The sequence below is a fragment of the Alosa pseudoharengus genome, unplaced genomic scaffold (assembly GCF_046254945.1).
Source record: "Alosa pseudoharengus isolate Yale_2024_CS ecotype anadromous, Long Island Sound unplaced genomic scaffold, YU_APseudo_1.1 YU_APseudo_1.1_scf_16, whole genome shotgun sequence".
In the NCBI taxonomy this organism is placed as follows: domain Eukaryota; kingdom Metazoa; phylum Chordata; class Actinopteri; order Clupeiformes; family Clupeidae; genus Alosa; species Alosa pseudoharengus.
In genome coordinates this window covers 7355822-7372319 of record NW_027468630.1, presented here as the reverse complement: position 1 = coordinate 7372319, position 16498 = coordinate 7355822, and the positions used below count along the sequence as shown (strand labels likewise).

Here is a 16498-nt window from a genome sequence, read left to right as displayed (position 1 = left end):
GTGTCGTCTTAACTTGGCGAGTGTGTGTGTGCGTGTGTCTGTTTGTATGTATGTGTGTGTGTGTGTGTGTGTGTGTGTGTGTGTGTGTGTTAAGGGGGGGGGGGGGCTGTGTGTGTGTGTGTGTGTGGGGGGGGGGGTGGAGAATGGTGGGTGGGGGGCAGTCCCCTGACCGCACACACACACCGGGAGCACGGAATGAGAAAAACAGGAGTCACCATTAAAACTGGCCTCTGCCTCCACCACTCAAGTCAACCTCTTCAAAGTGACTGGCGCCTCGTACAGGCCGCCAGCCAGCCAGCCAGCCATGCAGCAGGTGAGAGCTGAGAACGGCTCTGTTGCTTAAATAACGGCTCCATGGGACCTGCAGGGGGAATGGTGGGCGGGTGGGGAGGTTGGGGGCAGTGGGTGTAGGTGAAGATTGAGAAGAGTGTCGCTTCAAAGGCAGAGAGTTTTGCAGCCATGAAATGAAGATCTCAGATAATCATATATCCAACCTGGCAGGGGACAGCTCTTCCTCAGGGGCGGAGGAGAGGAGACTGAGCCAATTATTGTGTAACATGTTTCCATATGTGAAGCTTTGGTTTAAGCAACTGCAAGGTTGTGTGAATGTGTGCGTCTGTGCATGTGTGTGTGTGTGTGTGTGTGTCTCACACAATTGTCTAAAGCTACACAGTGCTTTAGATTTCTTCTAAGCTGACGATAACATGCAGAGAGTGCCAATACACATACCTATGCAGTGCTGAAGCACACACACACACACACACACACACACCCTCACACATACACCCTCTTTACGGCAATAAATCAAGCAATCAGAAATGTGTCTGATAGCGACTCTCAAATGAACATACCAGGGAAGACCTTCTGATAATCAACGTGCATTCAATTTAAAGAAACCTACATTGCCTACACATGCCAGAGCTCCAGAGTAACTTTTTGCACTGGTGCGCTTGCACTGGTACACTGGTTGCGCTGGTGCGCCTAACTTTTTTTTCTTAGGTGCACCAGCACAAAAGTTAGGTGCACCCAAAATGTTTTAACCACATCACATTTAACACCGCAGCAGGTTCACTTTTTTTCCTTAATTACTGTCCTATATAGGTTGTCCTATGACTTATGATTTACAATTCTACAAGAAAAGTAACTTAATGAAGTGTTGGTGCTTTAAGTGCTTCACCGAGCTGAAATTTAAACTTAAAACATCAAGATGAATTAAATAAAAATAACAGTGAGTAAATTAACAGTGCACGTCTTTTAAGGGCTTCAAACTGCACACCTCATGTCTCAATGTCTTACATACTATCCTTCATGATCTTTAGGCCTTGGCTAAACCAGCTCGCCATGCTAGCATCTTCCATATAAATGTATTTGAGCACAATTTAAAGAGATGTTCCAAGTAGTTTGGGAGATTTGTATGTGATTTTACAATGATGATTGCAATAATCATTTCACAGTTCCACAATGCAATTTACTTTTTAATTTTAGTATTTTTAAATTTTCAATAAGAACATCACTATGGTTAATGCAGTAACGAAATGGTAGGCTTATTATTATAGGCTATTGCAATGACTTGCCATGCTCGATCTAAATGTGTCCATTCAATTCACCGTACACAATGACCACAGTTATACATGCAGGGAATATTCGGGCTTTAAATGTTGAAGCGATATTCGATTAAATTGATTGATGCCATCAGAATGAGTTTACACAACTCGCGCGCAAAACGAATATTGCTGTTGAAAACAGGGTTACTCCCTGCATGTAACTGCGGTCAATGACGCACTCCTTTTCGGCGATATCTGTATCTCTGTTGTTCGCAAAGGCCTTGTACTGTATGCATTGTTCGCAATTTTAAGACGTCTTTTCATCTACAATGACTCCTATAAATTTGGCGCAAGTGGCATTCCTGTATGTTGGGTTTACGTTCAAACTATTTTTCTGGTGAATAATTATTTTGGACTGAACTTGGTGAAGGGAAGTTTCACTAGGCCTATCGTAGGCAACGATGATCATCATCTCGGGCTCGTCTGATCGGTTTGCTGCTGCCAGCCGCCGAAAGGCTGTGGGGAAAGGGTACATTTATCTAGGCCTATGTGACCACACTGTAATGCAACTACATCCACTCTGTTTATCTGACGGGTCTCTGACCTCTCTCTCTCTCTCTCTCTCTCTCTCCCTCTCTCTCTCTCTCTGCAGCACACGCATTTTCAAATTTACACACAGGCACTGGGCTACGGCCAATCAGAGGGGAGGTCCTGCCCTTCATTATCTGTGATTTGTTTAAACCACGAGCTGGTCGCACCGGTGCAATTAGGTTGCATATGCGACCAAATTGGTCGCACTCTGTAGCCCTGCGTGCCCACAGTTGGGCCTTATCTATTCAGCTAAACACAGTAGCAGGGCTTAATGTGTAGCTCCAGTGTGGTGCGGTTCCAGGGGGGGAGACGGGACACCTTCTCTGTGGTCGGAGACAGACTGCATGGCCCCGGCCCTGACAGCAATCACTCACAGCACACCCACTCGTCTTCCTGAACCCCAGGAAGGAAACGACCGCCGAGGCCCTTCGGGGATCCGTCGTCGGGCCGACTTGGAGGAAGCGCCCATATGATTAGGGGGGCCTGTGTGGTCAGCACCCCAGCCACCAACGTCAATAGTGGAAGAGAACGAAAAAGAATGAAAGAGGGACAGAGAGAGAGAGAGAGAGAGAGAGAGAGAGAGCACAGAGAAGGCGGGACAAGAGAAAAAAAGAGAGAGGGAGAGCGAGGGGCCTCCACATACCAGCGGGCTTACATCCTTATCTCTAGTTCACCGGACAGGTCACCGAGCCTCCAGAGACACAAACGTGCCTTTCACAATGCCAGGGATACTCCTGGTGGCTGACAATGGGCCGCAGTCTTTCAATGGACGACACCTGCAGTCCAATTTCTGTATTGTCATCAAACTCAGGCTTTTTGTATTGCCTAAGTCGTGAGTGGGTTATTTCTGGAACACACATTAACAAGGGCCTATCTTGGTGGTGGGTATGTATGTGTGTGTGTGTGTGTGTGTGTGTGTGTGTGTGTGTGTGTGTGTGTGTGTGTGTGTGTGTGTGTGTGTGTGTGTGTGTGTGTGTGTGTGTGTATACGAATGTGGGTATGGAGAGAATGCAGTCCTGATGTTACCCTTTATGCGGCGGTTATAGCTTGCTTTCATGGGCCTGATTGTGTCCTGCCTCCGGTAATTTTTCACATGAGATTAACATTGCAAACATTGCTTGTCACATTACTTCATCCACATCAAAGGCGTCGGCCTCCTTGGAGCCTCAGTAGAATATTAGTGCAGATTTACAGCCCTCATCTCCGCACTTCAGAAAACATGCTGATTCAGGCTTATCTCCCCAGACCTCTCCTGCTGCACCTCCCGCTCCGAGAGTTGGCGCGGATTTTAATGACCCATTTACAAAAGTTTTACACCTGCAAAGATAATCGCTTTATCGAGGACACAGTGCACTGGTAAACACGCAGGTATTTACTGACCTGGTCTGCAAAGGTGTGCAGAGTCTACAGGCGTTAACGTTTATCAGATGTTTGCCTTTGTTGACGAGATGTCAACACAGAAAGATCAGCATTGGCTTCACATGGTCAACGGAATGGAAAAAGGTGCAAGGGGAAGAGGCTGGGGGGGACGTTTCGGGGAATTGATGGTAGTTTGAAGTCCCCTGGATGGAAAGACTTACAGGCGAATATGAACTCCAGGTGGACTTCTCCGGCTCGTTCACAGCCAGCCGATGAACCCGCATGGGAAGTCCGGGATCCCAGAGGACACAAAGGAGGGGTTGAGAAAAGGCATGGAGACAGCCCGTCAACTCCGGCTTGATTTACTGGTCGCCTGCTCGGGCCAAGAGCAACAAATCATTGCATTATAGGCCTTTTTTGAACACGGCGGAGGTTTGTCTTCAGAAGAACGGAGCGCAAGGAGCGCAGGGAGCCGTAGGCTGGGTGACCCCCATCTCCAAACCCTACCTCCCACCCCTCTCTCTCACACACACACACACACACACACACACACACACACACACACACACACACACACACACACTTCACACAAACACTTCATGCCTCAGCAGCCTGTGGGGTTACCCGCTGCAATCAGATCCTTCTCCCTACGCACGGGAAATCACAGAGCTTTACAGCAATCTCACGAGTTCACCGAGAAGGCAGTCCTTGTAAGACACATGAGTGAAGTGAACTGTGTGTGTGTGTGTGTGTGTGTGACATAGTCCAGATAGCGGTTTGGTGGTTGGTTCGTAGGCTGGGTGGCTGGGTGGGTGATTGGTTGGTTGGAGGGGGGTGACTGAATGAATCCAGACACTCAGGGGGTAATTAGTCTGACAATCCTGGGAAGGGAGACGTTTGGGAGACATGTGGCGGATCAGACGCCAATCACCGAGAGTGGCCGACACAAGCTGCGGACGCCCTGCACGGGACACTTAGTCAAGAGCTTTACCCAGAGGGTGTGTGAAAGTGACAGCCACTTAAGTCTTTCACCAGTAAAAACATGGAGAGATAGTCTGCCAAACAGGGTGTCCTCTGGATGACACAAAGACACAAAGTCAAGTTAACCCTTTTTGGGCAAGACCCTTGGTCTTTAAAACAACATTTGGTTGAAGCTAAACTAAACTGAACTGAGTTAAACACAAGACAAAGACACTGATTCGACAGCAACTAGCTAACACAACTAGCAACTACAGTAGTCATTAGCAACACTTCTGGACATCATCATGACCATACAGTAAGAGACTGTAAGATCTCCAAAACACACAGAGAGGTACAAGGTCCAGTGTTCAGACATGTTTGACCTTTTCAAATGTGCCAGACCAGCTGCATCAGCCAACAGGAGAAACCAAAATATGAAAACGTTCCACCAACATTTCACACCATTCTGGGCACCGGAGGGTTTGATGTGACATGGCTCAGAAACCCCACAGCTGGGTACGAAAACCAGAGGGCTGGTGCGGGCCTCGTCCGGGCTGTCAGTTTATCAGGCGTCCACTATAAGGACAGACGGCGGGGCGAGCTGCTAGCCGGAGTCGCTGCTAGCCGGACATAAACACTGAGGGCTTTGAGGGCCGTCTGGTCTCTCCCTCGGCCGAGACGCACTTGCCGAGCCTGACACACCCCAGTTCCCACAAACAGCGAGACAAACCGAGACTCAGTGGAGCTCGGCGGAGGACAGAGAGAGGCCTTGTGAGAGCCCGAGAGCCGACGGGTCCACGCCAGCTTGGAAAACCCTAGAATACTTTTTCGACTCCACCTCCTGTAATTGCATAATTGCGACTCCATCAAAAACATCAGGTGTAAAATAGTTTTAAAAGGGGGGCATAAATATAGATCAAAGCCATAATGACATCAACTTAAAATGAATGCAGCGTGAAAGCATGACAGATTGATGTGTGGGATGGCATTTCTGGGGCATTTCTGAACTAACCAATTCATTGCTGCTGGGCAGTATGAGTCTCCAACATACTGTAGCCGTGTGTTTGTATGTTCTGTTGCCCCCCTGGCTAGCTGGACTCTTTTCCTATAGGCTCTCTCAGGCAACTGTAGTCACTGTTCTGAACTTTATCCTTACTATCCTTACTTACTAATTTCACAGTCCAAACTGTGGCCTTCCTATGATCCCCTTTAATCTGTCTATAAGATGAATAACACAAGTTGCCATCAAACACCAAGTGAAACACAAGGAAATCAATGCAGGATCGCAACTGCACCAATCTAGGCTTAAAATGACAGAAGTGGGTGGGTGCTGAAGTACTTTGCCAAACTACTCTGTTCCTATTTTAATGAGATAAACCACAAGCAGTGTATAAGCACATGTGAGAAGAAAAAAAAACTGGTACAATCGCACAGGCGCCATGCAGAAGGAACAGCTTTGAAGCATCAAAAATGAATCAGCACGCACAGTTTGCTTCACTCTTGTCCCCTCCGGGCAATCCGAGTCTGTTCGCTGGTAGTGCTGAGGTTCTACTGCCAAGGCACAAAAGGAGAGGAAGAACTTCAAAACTTCAAAAAGCTCTGAATAAGACATTCTAATAGTTTCTCTCAACCAATGCAGGCACCAATCCATATACAAGAAGAAACCCTTTGAAATCCACCAGACTGACCAGGACATCGGACCTGGAATGCCCAAGTGACTGACCCCACAACGCCAAACCATATAATTATTTGAATACTATACTTGCCATTGTTTAAAATATCTCACATCAATATGCACTTTTCATTGTGGGCAATTACAAGCAACACCTTCCAAACATCACTAATCTGAAGCCTTAAAGTCACCATCTAAAAGACTAGAGACAGTATATAATTGTATAGGGGTATGCACGTGAGCGCTGGCACTTTTGGCCTCAGGTGACCTGAATAAACTCCATGGCGTCTCTGTTCCCTGTACATCTCCCCACGCTCTAATTAGAAACCCCACACACACACACACACACACACACACACACACACACACACACACACACACACACACAGTCCTGTGCCCCCAGCTCTGGGGTGTGGCAGCGCAAGAGTCAACGTCAAGCGACAGCAACAGCAAGCAGTAGCAGCAGCGGTGACCCTTTGGACCATTTCTGTCCTAAAGTCACTACTGCAGTCAAAACGTTTTGTGGCCGCGAAGACTAAATAAAGCAGCCAGCATTATACAAGAAAGACAAAGTTCACAAAGCCAAGGTTCATGCCTGCCGTTACGGTCAAAGCTTAGAAATGGGAGAGATGCCTATGCCTGTGGCTTTGGGGTTAGCCTTCCATTGAACCCACAACTGGTGCTACAGAGAGAGAGCAGCACGCCAACAGGCAGGATGGGCACGGGGGGGGGGGACTGTGCTGCACACCTCCACCCCACCCCACACTTCCCACCTCCAGTCTGCTGCTGCCACCACATCAAGAGGTCACGGAGTGAACATGGCACCTGTGCAGGGGAATAAACACAGCCAAACACGGGACCTGAGCAACAGGGGTCATCCTTTTGGCCATGGCTCTCCACTGTTCTGAGGACGCGTCTACCAAAAACATCCCCTTGAGGATGAGCCGCCCACCACACCTCGGAGCCCCCGGCGCCGGCAGGAAAATGCAGACGGACATGGCGAGGAGGGGCACAATGATCCCCTGAGCACTGTTTATTCAAGACCACATCCTCCATCCACAAACAGGGCTTAAAACAGACCCACGGTCATGGCCACTTCACCCGATGTTTAAACTCAGGAGGTGCTATTACAGGTCACTGTCGAACACAGCTCCTGCCTTCCCAGACAAAGTGGGGCAAAATTAGCTCTGCTTGCATTACCTCAGATGCTAGAGAGGCACGAGAGGAGTGGCGAGTGACTGAGATGCTGACATTCACCATGGAACTCTCTGGGTAGAATTCCAGCATTCAACATGGAATTCTGTTGATAGAATTTCACAGAGCCTTAGATAGATAGTACGGTTCTTCATAATACTGTAGACTGCTCCATACACTTGAATGGGCCTTCCCAACGTTTGGAGGTCTGATAATTTTGTATAACAGAACACTGTCAAGGAACTTGGTCACTTCTTGCAATGGAACTTCATTTAAAAGTGTAAGCAGACGGTTGAGCTGTGTTCTAAACAATGTTGGATTCAAGTTCAGCGTGTGTTGCAAACTATTTAATTTCTCAACAAAAGCCATGATGAAATGTAAAGAGACATCATGTGTCCGGGTCACCCTGTCAGGACTTATTTTCCTGATAATGACCGGCGTTCTATAGATTATCCCTTACATATCTATAGGGCTCTGGAATTTCAACATTGAACATGTATATACTCACAGCATGCAGTTAAAATCCTTAAATTCACAGACATGCCTTGGCTTTATTTTTGAGGCAAAAAAATGTCACTCTTAACAGCCGTCAGCATTTGATAAGACATGAAATATCCACTGGGATTTTGTTTTACTATTACTATTACACCTAACAGGAAATCCATGATATGTGGCTAAGCTGCTGTCTAGCAGGTAATGCATGTTTAAACAGCTATAGCCTACATTTATGAGGTAGAAACAATGCCACATGTCTATATGCAATGCTGTTGATGCCACTTGCTAAAGTTTGTTTAGATCCAGTGATAATGCAATGATGGAAACAGAATGTCACACTTCAGTACTCTAATCCAGAATTATAACTCTGGTTAGAAATGCACCAGCAGAAAGCCCAGAAAAGGCAAACCATACCAGAAGCACCCAGACCTCATCTACACTTCATTTAGAGGACTACTCCACTAAGGAGATGACGACCACATTCACAAGTTTGAATAACGCCAGTTTGGTAGGAACACAGATATGATGAAGCAGAACATGAAAAATCATTGCAAATAAATCTTCATATTACTCTCCTTAACCATTTGCCATATGCATAGACCAAACATTGTGTGCATGAGTAAGGAATAGTTATGTCACTCTTTCTATTACATATTCTTTATTACACCATAATTATGCTACTGACTTCATGGTAATATTATTCAGTAAGGATGAAAGATGACACGTTGATATTATATACTTGCAGTCTAGGATTATGGTCAAGTACAGAGTTGTAGAGCTGCCACTCACATTCATAAACAGTGTCTTGCACTGCCACTGAAGACAGTCACAATGTATCAGCAATGCAATATGTCATGAGCCTTCTGCTTATTGTGATATTCCTGATCTTGCATTTTCTTCCACATATTCAGACCACATTCAAAGTCTAAAGAACATGCAGTGCAGATAGAACCAGCACAAAAGAAAGACCTGCACAAATATACTCTGGCTTGCGCACACATACTTGCATACGCACACACACACACACACACACACACACACACACACACACACACACACTTGCATACGCACACACACACAGACATTCACACCACATCAAAGGGATAAAGAAACAGCATGATTATGTTAGGTTGATTAACGCTATATTTAGATAGATAATGTGCTAATTAGGACTTGAACATACTTAATATGCACAAACCCATCAATCCAAAGATGTCTGGGAAGGAATATTTTAACCCATGTTAGCAATAATAAAAGCCCCAGCAATTCATTTACACTTGATGTCGTGATTTAACTTAAATTTGCATTTAAAAGTCAATGAGAGCAACAAAAAAAAAAAATTTTGCCTTCAAGAAACACTTCAGTGAAACCATCATGAAAGAGGGAGAAACTCTTTGAAATGATCCTCAGCTATCCATTGCTCCACAGTGAGCAGATATTTGGAAAACAAAGCCAAAATCTCAACTGCTAATCCCCAGGGATTCAGTGCGCATTCCAGGGGACGGCTTTGATCTCCCGAGCGCATCCGGACAGCTAAAGCCATAGACACACGGCACCCTCTCACACACACGCACACAGGCGCCACACCAGTTCCCTGCAATACTGCCCCCCCCACACACACACACACACGCACACACACACACACACACACACACACACAAAAGCACCCATAACTAGAATAACTGCCCTTTGACTCTCACACACACACTACCACAACCACACACACATATGCCTTAAAAGTCCGTCATCTCTTGATTACAGAAGACACACAGATTATGGGCATGCATTAGACTTGAAGGTGCCAGATCACTTACATCAAGCGATCGTGGTACTTCCTGTTGACACGCTGGCGCACACAACCAATGGGGGCAAGTTGACACTCCGTCCCCCCTCAGGGCACACGCTCTCAGCCAAACTTTCCCACACTGTTCCCCCACCTAACAATCCTTAAGGGAGACGTGTGCATGCATCTGGACCCCCCCCCCCCCCCTTTAAGTCATTACCGTCCCTCCTACCATTAAGGGATATATGATATGAGAGGTGACATATGCGCCACCTGTACTTACCCCCCCCACCCCCATTACCCCCTTCCTCCAGTCCTGCAGCTACATAAACTCAAGACTTCCTTTACCCCCCCTGGCTCTCATGGGAAACTATCAGAGGCCCTCTCTGGCCAGGTGCTGTGGCCCTTGGGTCTCCGGGGACGAGGCCTTTCTTCTCGCAGAAACACAACGACAAACTTCTCCCAGCCTCTTCAAAGCGAGCGACAACAGCCGTCTCCCAGGGGAGCGGAGAGGAGCAGAGCATTGTGGGAGAGGGGCAAATGACACAGCGAGCACAGGAGGGCAGCTGGTGGGAAATAGTAAGGGGGACAGAGAAAGAGAGAAAGAGAGGGAGAGAGAAAGAGAGGAAAAGGGGAATAAGAGAGAGCGGGAGGCATGAAGCTTGAATTTAAAGGAGCATTCACTCTCACAACAAGACCCCTTACTTTTTTGAAGGCAAAGAAATAAGTCACTGTGTGTGTGTATGAGGGGAGGAGTGGGGTTAGTGTTTTGAGAAGAAGGTAGAGCACGGAGAGAGAGAGAAAAAAAAAACTACTTTGCAGAACTCGCTGAGTTTCTTTCTTGTGATTGCGACTGTAGAGTTTCCTGAAAGTTCTGAGGCTTCTGTGTGAGGGCACAGCCACCTGGTGGGAGCCACCCGGGTAGTGGCACAGGCAGTTCCGCTGCGATTCAATCCGAGCACTATGCCTGTCGTCGGCCATCTTTCAGGCTTTCTTTCTTTTTTCGCCTGCGCCAGTTTTGTGCACCGTTAAGATGGGAGCTCCTTTTTCTTGAAAAAAAAATAAATAGGGGGGGCGGGGGGGTGGCAAGACCCGGGGACTCCTGTAGAGTGAGTTGGAGTGGGGGTCCACTATTTACCACACTTGAAGGGGGTGTTTGAATGATGGGGGTGGGTGGGGGTGGGTGGGGGTGGGGAGGGTTGTCAAACAGCCCTACGCCTACTCCCCAGCCCATTTCCAATGCAGTCTCATTTCATCAGGAACAACCAGGGAAGCCGCAGGGTAAACGCAAGAAACAGATGGGAGGCAGAGAGGAGGGACGGAGGGGCAAATAAAAAGGGGGTACTATGGGGGCGACATGGCCAAGCCAGACAATGCTGCACCAAAACTAAGAAGATAAAAATGATTCTCAACATATGTTGAGTGTTTTGCTTTCAATAGAAACCGCACAGGGCACACACAGAACTCCTTGGGAGGCATGAGAGAACAGACAAGCAGTGTCAAAAGGACCATGATTGGACAAATGTGACCACCTCAGCGGTAGTGGATTAGCTGGAGTGTAACCTCCAAACATCCAGACCCCGACAGGGTCTCTGAGGGGAACTTCAAGAGCGCTAATCCCAGCAAGAGTGATCGTTCAGGGGGCCTGCACCAGCTCTGTTCCCCACTCATCCCCAGCCGCCTCAGACGAGCTCAGCTCAGCTCACCCACCACTTACAGCCTCACACAATTCCATTCAAGGGGTGCTAATGAAAACAAGCTCGCTAATGTAATCAGTTATGTAAAACAAACACACTTTCCATAAAACTGTTTTCCCTCTCTTCTCTCTCACTCTCTTGCTCTCTCTCTCACACTCACACTCCCACACACACACACACACACACACACACACACACACACACACAGACACACACACACACACAGTCTCTCTCTCTGTCGCTCTCTCTCTCACACACACACACACCACAGCCATCATGGTACCCTTTCAGTACCACAGAGAAGGGAGGCTCAGATCAAAAGGATTCCTGGCCCAGACTCCCCACTGTCGCCACCATCTAACCCACATTCTGAAGGACCCCCATTCAGCTCGGGGGTACCATGGAACAACAGTTATAAATAACTATCTCACCAGGTATGCTCCATAACATGGACAGCTCTTAAAATATGACGGTTCAAATTCACATGCTGGTGTTATTAGTTTCAAAGGCCCTCTCAACCAGAGCAATCCATATCAAATGTGGGCGGAAAAACATAAAGGATTTGAGAAAGCAGAAGGTCTTGCTCTTCTGCTGCTTCAGACAAAGTGAAATTAATAATAAACACACAAGATGCTCTTCCAAATATCTAGAAAGTCCTGAAAAATTCTCAAAACTGTGCCAAACAAAAGTAGGATAAAGAAAACCTTTTGCCCCAGAACTGCTTCAAGGTACTATAATTCAATGAAATATTCAGGGATACAGCCACTTTGTTCGAGCAAGACAAGAGGGAAAAATACCCAAATAAATATTTATGTCCAGAACACCTTCTGTCCTATTTTATTCATTTTCCCTGCAGTGCTGGGAAAGCCATTAGGCACATAGAATTAAATTATTTATAAAACAGAGCTCCTCCGAGTCCAAATTGTTGAAACGGTCTAGCTCCTTCGACAGGGTTTCTTTTCCGCCCTCGCCAAAATCTCACTTCACACCATCTGGGAAACGAACAAATGCCGCACAAAAGACTCCCACCCCTTTCAGAGAAGGTCCTCATCGTCACGCCCTTGTGTCCAGAGGACTCACCACTGAGGTCACTCTCTGTGCTAACTGCATGCAGGCAGCCGCCATTGGACCTTACACTGAAAATAAGAAAAATAAGATCCTAAATTGTTCTGATGTCCTCTGAGTGCTCCAAGACATGAACAAATACATGCTCAAATCTTTAAGAACGCAGTTTCAAGTGGATAAGATGCTGAGTGCTCTGTGTTTATGCCCTAAAAGAATAGGCCTATAATCTGATAACCTGAACAAAGAAATTGTTTATGTGTGCTACATATCCCCCAAACACTCTACATCAGTTGAACCCATCTTAATTAACACAACCAGTTGTGTCCAAGCTAAGAGAACAGTGCGTTCAAATGGCATCAATAATAAAACGATGCCATGAAGGGGGAAATGGACCAAAGAACATATTTTCATGTACTTTGGTCCAGAGGCATTCACTCCAAATTCCTTCCAGTAATTCTCACTTCCTGTTCAGTATATCAAAGGCGTCCTCCAGACAGCTTACTTTTACTTCCTCATAGCATTCTCCACTTCTCCAGTGAGACACACTGAATTTATCTTTGAATGAACATCAGATTTGAAGAAGTAAGTATGCAGTATTCAGGTCCTTTACCCAAGTTTAGAGACCAATGCATATATATGCCAGTTAGGTATGAAAAAACGTTTTTCTGTTTGTAATGCCATCCAAAATTTGGACTCGCACAGTTTATTTTTAATCTCCTTCACAGCCTCAAGATGCCTCTACCCATGAACAGGTAACTGATGCTCTCATTTAACAGTGACCACTTGAAAGGATGCGAAGATGACTTTGGCATCCTGCTGGTCGAGTGGACTGAAGCTGAGCATCCTAGTGGATTTCTGATGAGCTCTCAATCCTCAAAAAATGCTTTTGAGACGAACCCCCAACCAAAAGAGGCTTAAGGTTTCTCTGAAGCGTTTCCAGAGGATTTCGCCTCTCGACAACAACACTCTCTATGTGTTTACTACGATGCCAAATACGAAACAGACATGACCTTTGCTAGCCCAGACCTCAGACTCACAATGCAGCCCTGTCACCAGATTGTCAAGCTGTAATGCTTTCAAGTCAGGCGTGATGTATTACCTAAAGAAAAACCTAGCATCTGTTCCTGGTCTTGACACATTTGTTCCCAGCACAAAAAAACTAAACTCTCTCTGGTACTCTCTCTCTCTCTCTCTCTCTCTCTCCAAATTCTTAGGCTGTAACATCTATCATATGTGGGAAAGGAGTTGTGAGAACATGTAAACTATACTGGCTATTCGCTTGAGTAGAATACACATTTTAAGCATATGTCCTACTTTTACTCTGGCAGTTTGTTTATAATTTGCAACCACACTTTACCATTCAGCGAGAATAAACAAAAATCCCTCACCTCCAGCTTCAAAGAGATCATTTGCAATTACAAAGGAAATCTTCCTGGCAACCATTAAAAAGCCATCATTATGTGCAAAGCATATGTGTATTCCAAAATTTCATTGCTAATGACCATTGAACCAACCCTTTCAGGAAAGTCAGACTTCTGAAAGTCTAATGAGGCCCAGAGAATTGAATAACTCCTTCCTTGAAATAATCTGTCGACACAAAGACGGAATCCTAACGGATAATATTACATTTTCAGCGCCAATATTTTGCATAATGTTGATTCCTTTACATCTCATTGCGTGGCAAGGCGCAATTGTTTAGACACAAAGCGGGAAAACTACTTCCAGCATCATTTGGACTAATTGGGACAACTAAATGAGGAATTATTTTTGCACCACTGTTAATCAGAAATAAATAGACTATATAGAGATTAATAATTAATCTGATGCATCTAATTAGAACAACTTCAGAACTTCAAAGTGGGATCATCTTTTTTGAGGACCATTGCGCCACACAGCCTCAACACCCTTAAAACTTCAGGCATGGAAAACAACATTGTGCTGATTCTGTTTCATTTCTAAAATACAATCAAAGACCTCTAAAAAACCTTTAGCCCATAACAATCCGCACCGACAAGGTTCACCAAAAAAAATTTAAACAGACCGAATGACTCAACTTTGTTTTTGAAAACTTCACCGAATGTCATACGCATGCAGCCTACACTTCCAAAGTGAACGACTTCGAAAACGTACGAGATACATGTAAGGCAAACAATTTGTTCAACTAAACACCGTATTCACTTACCCGACCAGAGAGCCCGCAGGTACTTTTATGGTGACAGTCTTGTTCAAGTCTTGAGCCCGTGCAGTAGTACTTCTGTTTAACGATCCAATCGTCGATTCCTTTTCTTGCTAAACAGGCATTAACTACGAAACTGTCACCTAGGTACGAGAAAGATGAAGACATTGTAACATTGTAATTATGAAATTACTTTCTAATGCGTTTCATTCACCGCTTTGACAATGTTACCACGCTCAGCATGATCAATGGTCCGCAAGATTTGCAGTCGCAAGAAGAATTTCGCGTAGATTAAGGTATATAAATGATTTTACATATGCTCTCAAATCAAACAATGCATTCAATAAAGTACACTCACCTTCCGGGCTCTCCCTTGGTTTACAAATTGCAGCTTTTCGTGCCAAATGAGAGAAAGACAGAAAGAGTAGAGGTGAGCTATTACTCCAAATGACTCGGGAAACGAGATTTTAGACTACTTTGTGCATATGTAATTAAAAACGATTGGCCTTACCATGTTTCGAATGAAGTTTACCCATTTCTCTGCATCGGGTTACAATGGAAAACCATCCGATTTATAGTAATCCAGATTTTACAATCGTCCGTAAGTAAGGCAGGCAACGCGCTCAGTACATCCTACGGCGACAGGGCTATGCTGTCTTTGATCCGAGCGAAGCTCTTCCTCCCGTCTCCCTTCCAAGTGGAGAGGAGGCGGTTACCAAAACCCGCACTTCAACCACTGAAGGAACATGATTGACACCTCGCCCGAGATTAGACAACTCACGGGCAGGCTCGCTGTGTTTTATTGGTCCGTGGCGGCACATGAAAGCGAGTCGAGATTCTTTTGGAGTCTCCAAATATAAAGAGAGCAGCCCCCACACGCCATATTCAGAGGGAGAGAACTGGGCGCAAGCAGGGAGCGGGGCGCAAAGCAACTGCCTTTAAAGATCCCCAGCTCTGTAAATTTAAAGCAAAATGCAAAACTACTGTGGTAGTCATTTGCATTCAAATGCAACCGAGGTTTCAATCATGTCTTCTTTCTTGACCGCTCTTTTAATGAAGATTTACTGTACAGGGCGAAGGCGGTATATAAATCAGCCTAAAGACTAAAGGAAAGTTTTGGTCTCTTGTGTGCATAAAATGTTGAATTATGATACACGTCCAGAAACGAATGGCCGCTTGATTGGAGTGTTTTTAGATGGTTCTTTAAAAGGCTATCCTTATTCGTTGTGTAGAACAGAAGCATTTTTATTTTGTCTCCTTTGTGTTATAAAACTGACTTCAATTTGAAACATAATCTACTATTTAGGATTATACAATGTGATTTATTTGTAAATCAATGCAGTGAGTGATCTTAAAAATCAAAATAGTACAAATCTGTGAAGTAAATGTGTAAGCTATATATGATATAGTTTTCCCAGAAATTATGCAAGGAACTGCAAATTCCATTTGCATTGGGCATTTCTCACTAGGCTTCATTCTAATGGACCTTAAATTATAAACAGGCCTGATGGTCAAGGCTATGTTGACATTTACATTCCTGGTCAGTCCTAGAAGTAGACACCTGTGGCTACCATACCCTCCAGCTCTGAGGCTAGTCTTCCATGCCCTCCTTTCTCCGCAGCAACCAGGCCCTGAACCAGGCCCCCTATTAGCAGAAACCCACAAAGCACTGCAGCAGCAGCAGCAGATAATATCACTGGCTCTGGCCTGCGTAAGCACATCTACAGGCAGCCAAAAACTCACTTGAGTCAGTTAACTGCAGCCGCTCCTCCGACACGATCTCGCTGTAGAGAGAGGCTCACTCGTCCCTGTGGACATCAGTCTACAGATCGGGGAGGGAGATAGGGTTGGCGGTTGACACTGTGGCGCACAGGGACATAGTACAAGGTCTCCCGCCTTCTCTCTCTCTCTCTATCTGTCTCTCTCTCTCTGTCTCTCTTTCTCTCTCTCTGGTTTCTCTGA

General features: G+C 45.7%; 1 protein-coding gene across 1 annotated transcript in view; it reads right to left on the bottom strand.

The window, feature by feature from the left end:
* The window catches only part of nkd1 (NKD inhibitor of WNT signaling pathway 1), a 33502-nt gene extending 18317 nt beyond the window's left edge, over positions 1-15185 (bottom strand). Inside the window, exons 1-3 of the mRNA XM_076286925.1 lie at positions 15048-15185; positions 14895-14927; positions 14543-14679 (exon numbers count right to left, since the gene is read on the bottom strand). Coding sequence (XP_076143040.1) covers positions 14543-14679; positions 14895-14927; positions 15048-15072 — 195 coding nt within the window. The 5' untranslated portion in view covers positions 15073-15185. The remainder of the gene's footprint in view (positions 1-14542; positions 14680-14894; positions 14928-15047) is intronic.
* Positions 15186-16498: the final 1313 nt, after the last annotated feature.